Source organism: Cetorhinus maximus, chromosome 12, assembly GCF_964194155.1.
Source record: "Cetorhinus maximus chromosome 12, sCetMax3.hap1.1, whole genome shotgun sequence".
In the NCBI taxonomy this organism is placed as follows: domain Eukaryota; kingdom Metazoa; phylum Chordata; class Chondrichthyes; order Lamniformes; family Cetorhinidae; genus Cetorhinus; species Cetorhinus maximus.
Window position 1 is genome coordinate 51046915 of NC_135890.1, and position 12171 is coordinate 51059085.

Consider the following 12171-nt stretch of genomic DNA (forward strand, 5'->3'; position numbering starts at 1 on the left):
CTGGCTAAAGAGGTTTCTCCTCATCTCTGTTCTAAAAGGTCTTCCCTTTACTGTGAGGCTGTGCCCTCGGGTCCTAGTCTCTCCTACTAATGGAAACATCTTCCCCATGTCCACTCTATCCAGGCCTTTCAGTATTCTGTACGTTTCAATCAGATCCCCCCTCATCCTTCTAAACTCCATTGAGTATGGACCCAGAGTCCTCAAACGTTCCTCATATGTTAAGACTTTCATTCCTGGGATTGTTCTCGTGAACCTCCTCTGGACCCTCTCCAGGGCCAGCACATCCTTCCTGAGATACGGGGCCAAAAATTGCTCACAATATTCTAAATGTGGTCTGACCAAAGCCTTATAAAGCCTCAGCAGCACATCCCTGCTCTTATTTTCTAGTCCTCTCGAAATAAATGCCAACATTGCATTTGCCTTCCTAACTACTGACTCAACCTGCAAGTTAACCTTAAGAGAATCCTGGACTAGCACACCCAAGTCCCTTTGCATTCCAGATTTCTGAATTCTCTCCCCATTTAGAAAATAGTCTATGCCTCTATTCTTCCTACCAAAGTGCATAACCTCACACTTCCCCATGTTGTATTCCATCTGCCACTTCTTTGCCCATTCTCCTAACCTGTCCAAATCCTTCTGCAGCCTCCCCGGCTCCTCAATATACCTGTCCCTCCACCTATCTTTGTATCATCTGCAAACTTAGCCAGGATGCCCTCAGTTCCTTCATCTAGATCATTAATGTATAAAGTGAAAAGTTGTGGTCCCAACACTGACCCCTGCGGAACTCCACTAGTCACCGGCCGCCATCCTGAGAAGGACCCCCTTATCCCCACTCTCTGCCTCCTGCCAGACAGCCAATCTTCTATCCATGCTAGTACCTTGCCTCTAACACCATGGGCTCTAATCTTACTGAGCAGCTTCCTGTGCGGCACCTTGTCAAAGGCCTTCTGGAAGTCCAAGTAAATAACATTCATTGGCTCTCCTTTGTCTAACCTACTCGTTACCTCCTCAAAGAATTCTAACAGATTTGTCAGGCATGATCTCCCCTTGATGAAACCATGCTGACTTTGCCCGATTTTACCATGCACTTCCAAGTATTCTGAAATCTCATACTTAATAATGGACTCTAAAATCTTACCAACGACCGAGGTCAGGCTAATAGGCCTATAATTTCCCATCTTTTGCCTCATTCCCTTCTTAAACAGGGGGGTTACATTAGCGATTTTCCAGTCATCTGGGACCCTCCCTGACTCCAGTGATTCCTGAAAGATCACCACTAACGCCTCCACTATCTCTTCAGCTATCTCCTTCAGAACTCTGGGGTGTAATTCATTTGGTCCAGGTGATTTAACCACCTTCAGACCTTTCAGTTTTCCTAGCACCTTCTCCTTGGTAATGGCCACCATACTCACCTCTGCCCCATGACTCTCCTGAACTTTGGGGATGTTACTCGTGTCTTCCACCATGAAGACTGACGCAAAGTACCTATTCAGTTCCTCCGCCATTTCTTTGTTCCCCACTACTACTTCTCCAGCGTCATTTTCCAGCAGCCCAATGTTCACTTTTGCCTCTCTCTTATCCTTTATATATCTAAAAAAAACTCTTGCAATCTTCTTTTATATTACTGGCTAGTTTACCCTCATATTTAATCTTCTCCCTCCTTATTTCTTTTTTAGTTGTCCTCTGTTAGTCTTTGTAGGCTTCCCAATCCTCTGGTTTCCCACTGCTCTTCGCCGCATTGTATGCTTTCTCTTTAGCTTTTATGCTGTCCCTGACTACCCTTGTCAGCCATGGTTGCCTCGTCCTCCTTTTAGTATGCTTCTTCTTCCTAGGGATGAATTTTTGCTGTGTCTCCCAAATTACTCCCAGAAACTCCTGCCATTGCTGTTCCACTGTCTTTCCTGCTAGGCTCATCTCCCAGTCAATTCTGGCCAGCTCCTCCCTCATGCCTCTGTAGTTGCCTTTATTCAACTGTAATACCGTTACATCTGATTCCAGCTTTTTCCTCTCAAATTGCAGGGTAAATTCTATCATATTATGGTCACTTCCTCCTAAGGGTTCCTTCACCTTAAGCTCCCTTATCAAATCTGCCTCATTACACATCACTAAATCTAGAATTGCCTGTTCCCTAGTGGGCTCCACCACAAGCTGCTCCAAAAAGCCATCTCGTAGACATTCCACAAATTCCTTTTCTTGGGATCCACTACCAACCTGATTTTCCCAGTCTACCTGCATATTGAAATTCCCCCATGATCACTGTAACCTTGCCTTTCTTACACGCCTTTTCTATCTCCTGGTGTACCTTGTGCCCCACATCCTGACTACTGTTTGGAGGCCTGTACATAACTCCCATTATGGTTTTTTTACCTTTGCGGTTCCTCAACTCTACCCACACAGATTCTACATCATCTGACCCTACATCATTTCTTGCTATCGATTTAATTTCATTTCTTACTAACAAAGCAACCCCACCCCCTCTGCCAACCTGCCTATCTTTTCGATAGGATGTATATCCTTAGATATTTAGCTCCCAGTCCTGATCCCCTTGCAGCCATGTCTCCGTGATGCCCACCACATCATACCTGCCAATTTCAATCTGCGCCACAAGCTCATTTACTTTATTTCGTATACTGCGTGCATTCAGATACAACACCTTCAGTCCTGTATTTCCTGTCCCCTTTCTCATTGTCGTCCCTTTATCTGATGTGCTTGAAGTTAGATTCCTAGCCCTTTCCAAACACTCTGTCCTATTTTGTGTTCTGGAGAATTTAATAGCCTCTCCTGGGCTCTCCTTTCTTTAAATTTTTTCATAATTTTCCATGAAGTTGAATCCACCCCCCCCCCACATGCTAACCTGCTGCTTTGTTTACCCTCCTAGGTTTCTACAGAGCACTTTGAATTCATGACCTTTCTCACTCAGAGATGAAAGGGCTATCACTGAGCCAAGGCTAACTCTTAGAAGTCAGCAGCTCTGTAGCCCATACAATACCTCACCCATGTAAATGGACAGAAAAATCATGCAGGTCGCAAACTGGATGCATTGATTTCAACCGAATGGGTGCTTTGGTCATAGGTGGCTGTGTAATGAGAGGGCTAAACTGGAAAATTTATGCCCTAATTTTTGCCTGAACTTGGATTCATTCCACGCTCTTTGTCATGCACTCTGTGACCCAAAATTTCCTCAGAGCTGCTCCTGCTCCATGACTATAACTCTGCCTATGCGCATAAACAATGGCATTTCTGCTGTACAATTGGTAAAGTTTGGCACAGGGTCACTCGGGGGAAATCTAAGTCATTGGCCGGGATTTTCCGGCTCTGTTGTGGGTGGGACCCACCGTGGGTGAGGTGGCGCCCCAGCCAGAAGCCCATTGACTTGCAGCAGGGCCAGAAGATTGCGGCGACGGGCGGGTGCGGAAAATCCCACCTATTATCTTCCCAAAAACCATACTGAAATTAATAGATTAAAATGTGTACACTTTTCCTCTCCTACCATCTTATTTCTTTGAGCTTTAAAAAGCCTCCATTTTATATATATTCTTTTCATTCTCATTAATATCCTTTGACATTTGTGTTTTCCGTTGATTTACTTTTCATCTAGATCATCTTTTTACAAGTTGTAATTTAATCAAATATTTCCCAACCTTCATTAAATACTTTGGCCCAAATCTTCCGATCTGTGTCGGAAGAGCTGCATCCAATGCTGATCAGACAGAAAACTGCGCGTGTATCTGGATATGTTTAAAAGGCTCCAACTTCCGATGCAACAATTAGGTGACTTCCTTTAGAGCAGGAATCCACACAGAACAGCAAAGAGAATCAGCTCAGGAGGTACACCCCATTTTTACAACACAAGCTGCCATAAGTTAAGTTTAAGTCCAGTATGAATGTTAGCGAATGGATGATGGAAGGATGTTAGTGAATGCGTGAAAGGGTGAGTGGCTGAATGAGTGAATGCGTAGGGTAGGTAGGTGGGTGACGTAAGTGGGTAGGGTACGGATGGGTGAAGTAGTAGGTTGGTGAGATAGGTAGGTGAGTCAGGGGGGAGTCAGGTCAAGCAGGACAGGTTGGCAGGTTGGGGGCTAGTCAGGTCAAGTGGTGGGGTCTATCCAAGTTGGTTTGGGGGTTAGTTAGGTTGGATCAGGAGGGATAGTTGGGTCGGGTTGGTTTGGGAGGGAGAGTCGGGTCAGGTCAGGTGGGAGGGAGTCAGGAATTGGGGGATAGTCAGTGGGTCAAGGGGTAGTGGGGGGGGAGTGGGGGGGGGGCTCGAGGGGGAGTTGGGAGGGTCAGTGTGAGTGATTAGGGAGTCAGCTGTATAGTTACCCAGGAATGAAACTAGGATTTTTCTGTCTAGCATTTCCTGGGTAACTATCCAGGTGAGAATGTTAGAACCGTCCGAAATCTCTGACTCCAACTCAGAGTTGGAGACTTTTCAGAGGGTTCCTGGGAGCAAGGGAATTGCCCATTGGAAATTCAAATGTTCTGGATACTTACCACGGAGTTAGCATGTCAGGACTTCCACGGGGTCCCAACGCGCATCTTGAGCTGATGATCCGGAGACCGAAAAATAGGTGCGATAGGTAAGACATATTTTGCACTTCCTTATTAAGCCAATTAGGTTCAACATTTAGCACTGCAATTTTAACTTCAACCAGCTGTTGGAAAACTAATAGAATTGGATGCAACATGGATTTCACACCCTATCCAATTTAACCTGCATTATAATTTCTCCCGACCCATGTATTTTCCACCTTCTGAGTTAGTTAGGTTAAAACTACCTCCTAAACATCTACTTCAATGCAATGTACAGTTAATTTATTGTTTTTCTTCTATTGTTAGATGCTTTGCCCTGAAATAACTTTTTCATGTCTCCCGTATTTCTCGTTTTGAATATTGTTTTCCTGTAACCTGGTGTATTCATTTCATTATCTACTGTTTCCAATTCACCTTCCCCAATGAACTGAATTACTAATGCTCAAGTATTCCCTTCTCTAATCTTCCCATCTAACCATTTCCAGCTCTCCACTAAATACTAATTCAAATATTCATACCAGAGCAAGAGACGCCAGGGAAGAACCAGTCCTAAATTAACTTCACGGACTTGCCTCCTCCTTTTCGAATAATGCTTTTCTCCATTTATTTCACATTAGGATAATTAGCACTTTAGATAATTATAACTCTCCTGCACCGTGAAGTTCTCTCTGTTCAAATAATTCTCTATCACCCTGTAGTTTCAACTTTCCACCTCCCTCAGCATTCAACAGCAATTCCTGGTTATTCATTTTCTTCCTTTTCCTATCTGATTTTGTTTATCAAAGACTAAGGTTTCTTTTCTAATGTTTTTTGAGACACTTCCTTGGAACCAAAGTCATATCGTCCTCAGTCTCTTCTGTCTCTTTTACATACCATACACCAGGTTATTTGACATTTGTCCTCCAGTTTCAAATCAGGACTCTCACTGTGCAATGAAATCCATATTTTTATGCACTGTGATAATGTATGTTACACTCCATTTAGATATGCGTAAAATTACTTTAATCAATATTATATTGATCCCTATTAGTTTATCTCCTATATTCACAGATCTAATTGCTATGTTATCCAATTTAACCCTTTTCATCTCTCTGCCTTCTAATTACAATATTTGCAAATTTCTTTCCACATATATCAATTATGCACCCCCTGCCCCAGTTCAATTTAGAAATAGTCCATCTTGACTAAACCAGTTGAATGCTTCTCTGAAATCCAAGCTAAATTTAAATGTATTCTACTGTCTCTTCTCCCCGCTATGCTATCAGGCTAAAACCTATTATCCTGCTTAAGCTTGACATAATTGCTAATTGCTCTCCTTAAAATATTGTATGTGCTCCCACATACATTGGAAAACAATTGTTTCTCCTGATAGTAAGATGGTACAGCAGCCACATTATTAAGGAGACTCACTGGTGCATGTCACTGATTTTACATGAATCATTTAAGTATACATCTTGTGACTGAGTTGTAATTATGTCATGAATATATCCTTTGATCTTTTTCAATATTTTAATCAACCCTGGTGTACATCGGTTCTGATAGTTTCCTACCTCAGGAGAAGCCAATCGAGTTGGGTCATCATCAACATGGTTCATGGTGATTAATTTGTCTTCCAGGATATTGACCAGATAGTTAGCTATTACACGCTGTTGAATTGGGTTGCAATTAATTTCCAGGGAAAGTATCAAAGGGTACTCGGATACCTGTGACAAAAATAACAGAAGGAACTTTGGCACAGGATAAATTCAAGTTCATTGGTGCACAATCCAAATAATACACATTCTGTACCACAATCTCCTGTCAACATTTCAGAAAAATCCTTTCCCATTTAGAAGGAACAGCAGTTGTATATTTTGTAGCTTTTTAAAAAAATACTTGTGAATCAACATCCCAAACTAGCAATACATTTACATACTTTACCATCTTTAAAAGAAGAGTGGATTGATAAACCATAAATTATAGGCTATTGTCTTGTCTTAGTTGTGAGTACATTACTTGAATTCATAATAAGAGATAAAATAGTGAAAACTTAGAAAGGCATGAAGTAATCAGGGAGAGTCAGTGTAGATTTGTAAAGAGCAGTAAGAGCATTGAGTAATTGAAATGGATTTTTTGAAGAAATCATCGAGTATATGAATAAGTCGAGTACAATGGATGAAACAAAAATTGATTTACAGAAGAATGCAGCAGTTCAAGAAGTTTCACTATCACCTTCTCAAGGGCAACTCGGAATGGGATTTAGCAGCAATGGCCATAACCCCAAAATAATTTATTTTCTTTAAAAAAATTGATAAGCTTCTATGACAAATATAATATATTTTTGTTGGGTTTTAGTTTGTAGCTGTCCTTTTTTTGAATCCGATTATTGGAGTTTTTTTTTGTTTAGTTGTGGTTCAGATCCTGTACCAAGCTTATTTTGATATATGCATTGAAAAGTTACTTCAAACTGTTTTTTGAACAGTGAGTTCAAAGGGACGAATCATATTAATTTTGAAAAAACATCAATGATGTAACTTGGTTACCCAAATGCATGACAGCCAATTATTTTGAATTTTAAAGTAATTCCATATCTAATAGCAACTACCAAACAGGGTTTTGCAGTTCATATTCCTGGGTGCATTAGCAAAACCTTGCCTGCTCGAGGCAAAACATAGACATTCTTGGAGATGCGTACAGTTGTGATTCACCCATAAGATGGACCTAAGATATAAGAGACAGAATAATCTAGGAGAAGCAGAATTGGAAAACCCAAAAATGTAACAGTACACTATTAGAAACTTGTGCCAAAAATGAGCATGTTAATGGTATTGTAGCTGAATACAGGAAGCCACTGACAGATTAGAGGAGCGGCCAAGTTGTGCCAGATGCAGTTCAACAAGGAAAATTGTGAAATTGCATATCTTGTAGAAAAATTACACCCCAAAGAGTAAGACTCTTAACAAAAATGAGGAACAGAGACCTAAGGTTACATATTTACAGATAGATCTTGGAAAGGAGTAAGAAGGGGTAGAAAATGCCAAAAAAGGGAAAGTGCAATTCTGAGCTTTATATGTGGGGATGTTGAATGTAAAATAAAGGAGATTATCTTTCATTTGGAAAAGGCCATAGAATATATGAGCTAATTGGCAGTGACTGTTATCAGGCTATTCGACTAGATGAAACTTCACCAAGGCAAAGTCTTTCCTCACCGAATATCCACATACTTTTAACAAGGATTGAAGGTGAGTGATCAAGAGGGAAAATCTTTCTCCCCCACTAGCCTAAAAGCAATAAGGCCAATTAAAGTACCATGACATCTGGCCTAACTGAGAGTTAACTCAGAACAGAAAGGGGATCAAACCTGGAACCCTTCTGATCTCTAAAGGTGCACTATACTCTAAACAAACTTGTTGAGCCATCATGGGAGGCTCACCTTTGATCATTTTTCTCCCCTAGAAATGTGATGGCTGTCCTGCATATCCAGGTCACTCTGTTTCTGCACAAATTGCATAGGTTTACTGCACTGAACCAGAACTCCCCAACTTCAGCAGTGAGTTACCCCAGCATTATTGCAGCTACCTATTTATAATAACATAAGAATCCCAAATAAGGGATCAAACTTGAAGGTTAAAAAACTAAATGATGCTCACCTCAAACGCATGCATGTTAATAACTTCGATAACCTCCTTGACCAGAATGGTAGAAGTCAAGGCAAAACCATGATATAGCCTAGGCTCGTTTTCAGGTCCATCCCAGCAATCCATTTCCAAACAGCGGCAGCCTTTTCTCAAAGCACTTACAAAACAAAGGAAGAAAATTATGTTACCATGGATTCGGCTGGATTGTCAATTTTGTTACCCCATGTCTAATTTCACCCTGACCCCATGTCGCAGGCATGATATAATGATGGATGCAAAAGGGATCCTAACACTTAACCCTGAGCAATGGATGGGCATCACACGTACGCACATATATCTAAGCACATGTTTTATCACATTGAAGGCAGGTTATAAAATTTTCTCCTTAGCTGCTCTCTCTCTCTTCTAATTTTTGAAGCCTACAGCACAAACTCATATAATTAACTTCATGTGATTTTGCTTCAAACAGGGAGTAGAAGAAACCTTCTACTATGATAATATAAAAGCAAAATACTGTGGAAGCTGGAAATCTGAAACAAAAAATGCTGGAAAAACTCAGCAGGTCTAACAGCATTTGTGGAGAGAAAAAAAAAAGTTAACGTTTCGAGTCCTTATGACCCTTCTTCTGAGCTAAAGAGAAGTAAAAATGTAATGAAATTTATACTGTTTAAGGGGAATGGAGCAGGTGAAACTGGATAGAAGGCCAGCGATAGGTGGAGGCAAAGGAGAGATTGCCATAGATGTCATGGACAAAAGGATAAATGGATGTTAATGATAGTGGTACTGGCTAAAGGAGGTGCTGATGGTGGCATTAAGGTCAGAAAGCAGAATGTGATAACAGCAAGACAACGGTAAGCACTCTGGAAAGAACAACATGAACAAGTGACAGATGGCCCAAGTTGGGGGGGGAGGCAATGGTGGTGGGAAAAAAGATTGAAAGTAGGACAAAAGGTGGGGATAAAACAATGAATGAAAATGAAAATAAATAAAACTAAAAATAAGTGGATAAAAATTAAAAATTTAAAAATTTAAATCAAAAAATGAAAATGAATTTTGAAAAAAGGGGATGAGGATGGAGAAGAGAGTTCATGGTCTGATGTTGTTGAACTCAATGTTAAGTCTGGGAGGCTGTAAAGTGCCTAATCGGAAGATGAGATGCTGTTCCTCCAGTTTGTGTTGGGCTTCACTGGAACATTGCAGCAGGCCAAGGATGGACATGTGGGCATGAGAGCAGGACGGGGTGTTGAAATGGCAAGCGACAGGAAGGTCTGGGTCATGCTTGCCGACAGACCAAAGGTGTTCGGCAAAGCAATCACCCAGTCTGCAATTGGTCTCTCCAGCGTAGTTGTGTTGGGAATCAAGAAGAAGGTACTATTCTTTCTAGTTTTTGTTTTATAGTTTGTTTTGCATGTTCCATTCATAGATATTTCCATTTCCTTTCGACCTGCATGCAGCTTGGCATAGTAGCAGGTATAGTGGTTAAGCTGCCATGGCCAACACTAATGCGCAAATTTCAAATTTGTAGTTCCAATGGGGTGTGCTGCACCTCCAGCCACTTCTAGAGTGGCCTGTGAAGTGCCCCATGCTGAAGAAGGCACACACGTGTGCACTGGAAGCCTCTGAACTGGTGCTGTTGTGACGTCACTCATGCCTATTGGCTGATTTGATGTTATATTTGCAAACTTGGATCATGCAGGTCATTTCAATATATTTGCTAGCCACTCACCAAAGGACATGCTTTCAGCTTCAAGAGGGGTTCAGCATTCACATTATTTAAAGAGTTCTGTACTCAACTTGCAGGTAAGGTCATTTAGAATAACTTCTGCTGCTGCAAAGTCTCTGGGAGTACTGTGGCATATTTTTGAAGGTGTTGTGGTGAGTTCCTGTATTTGACAGTGCTATGCTTTTGAGAGAGACTATTAACTTTTTTTAAAAATTTGACATCCCAGTTATTAACTCAAAGCATTATGGCACAAGGTTTCACATTTTAAACAAAACCTTTTACTGTACAAAAATTAAACAAAGCAAGTACTACTAATTTAATACTATATTTCATAATTTCTTATTCATCAAGCCCAAAAGTCTCAACAGGTCACTCCCTGTTCTATTTATAATTCCACGCAAGTGTTCCCCTGTACTTTCCAGGATCTTGAGGGTTCATTCCCTTCTCCCAGGACCAAACCAAGATGTGCCACAGCTCTCAGAAATTTACTTTGATTCTCCTCAATGTTCATGCTAGTCTTTGAGGTACGAGATTTCTTGGGGTCCTTCTACTAACATTCACCCTCCAACTCTCTTTAAGCACCACCTGATTGTGGACACCCAAGTTCAAGCATAAGTTTCACTACCGTCTTGCTTGCCCAGAAGCAAAAAATAGTTCGGACCGTGACTCTTATTTCCCAGTTTTTACTAGTGTTCCATTTTAAGGTATACAAGACCAGTTTGGACCAGTCTTCTTATTTCCCAGCTTTTACTGTTTTTTTTCTTTCTGTGTCGTGGTCTACAACACCTGGCAGCTTTCTCTCTCTGCTTGTTTCCAAGCTATTCCAGCTCCAAATATAAACTGCCTGTTTTCTGTGAAAAATCACACAGATAAAACCATAACAAAAGGGTAGTAGCTCCCAGCAAACTATCTCCATGGCAATGTGGCATAACTGGGATGCCCCAGATAGAGGTTTCAACTAATTAACTAAAATTCCCAAACCTGTCCTTTGATCTGAAAAGTATATAGATACTTTAACAGCTTCACTTGTTTACCAGTTGCTTTTTAACCTGTGATCTGGGGAACTACATGGATAATTTAAATCCCTTATGAAGACAACTGCAGACATCTCATCTCTACCATAAAACTCAGAAAAGGACCATCCATTATTTAATATTTTCCCATTATTTAAATAAGCACACGCCACCTTTTGAATGGCAATCACTTTAGGTCTGTTTACCAACCTCTCAAATTCCAGCTTTCTTGTCAATTTATTTTACAATTAACACTTCAATCCCCAACCTAAATGTTTTGTCCCTAAAACATGTGAATCATGAAATTAGACGTTTTCGCAACAACTGGGAGTGCTACTGAATCCTTACAGGAAGGGCCAAAGGCTGCAACAGGTGCAGGGTCTTGGGGTACATCTTTAAGTGGGTGTGGTTATGTTTTCTGTCTATATCACTAGAGGGGAAGTTATGCAATTTACCACGTGATTCAGACTCAGTTTGTTCTGAGAAAACTACGAACTCAGACATGTGTACAAGTTCTCCAACTATGTAATAATGCTACCAACTTCTCAAATCTGTAATAAATGAACCAGTGTATTTTTGTGTTAACCAATCCCTTATGCCTGGTTCGTGCCTTGATGTTTATCTACTAAGTAAGCACAAGGGGGGGAAATACATAACACAAGGGCTGCAGTTGCAGTGCCTCTGGATTTGCTACATGACAGGGAGATGGAGCAGAACCTGTAGAGTGGGCAAGCTCTGCACAATGGCCACTGCCAGGAGGGAGCCGGACTCCTCCATGTTCCTGAAAGGAGCCCGAGTGGCAGGCCAATCAATGCATCCTGATCAAAATTCTCCTGTATTAAGCCTTATCGAGGATCTCAACTGAGTCCCTGGGAGCAGAAGTCATCTGCGACTTTGCCTTCAGGTGAGCTGACAGACAAATTATCCAATCCCCTGGATCTGACTGCAGCCCAATTGTATTTGGTGACTCTATACTTGCCTCTAAGGTACGCGCAGTGACAGTATCTGAGCAGCGAGTGTCAGATCAAATGCCAGGGCCTCCTCTTAAGTGCTGTGCTGTTGCACTCTCTTCCTCCTGGGTGTGCTGTTTCTGATCAGGCAGCAGTTTTTAGGTGTCTGAAAGCAGGGTGAGTGGTGTATTGAGCAGTGTAAAAGGTTGATGGCATGGTGGAGGGAGATGTCATGTGAAGAAGCTTTCACTGACTTTGACCACCCATGTGGAGACATTAGATCTTTTTGTGACACTGTCACCAGGTGCTTGGGGTCAGACTCCAGGAGCTTACAGCCT

The 12171-nt window shown here is 41.4% G+C and overlaps 1 protein-coding gene across 1 annotated transcript in view; it reads right to left on the reverse strand.

Annotated features, from left to right (window-relative positions):
• Nucleotides 1-12171, reverse strand: part of LOC144687437 (1-phosphatidylinositol 4,5-bisphosphate phosphodiesterase zeta-1-like) — an 80704-nt gene that overhangs the window by 47751 nt on the left and 20782 nt on the right. Inside the window, exons 4-5 of the mRNA XM_078553585.1 lie at nucleotides 8160-8304; nucleotides 6081-6233 (exon numbers count right to left, since the gene is read on the reverse strand). Of these exons, the coding sequence (XP_078409711.1) occupies nucleotides 6081-6233; nucleotides 8160-8304 (298 nt within the window). The remainder of the gene's footprint in view (nucleotides 1-6080; nucleotides 6234-8159; nucleotides 8305-12171) is intronic.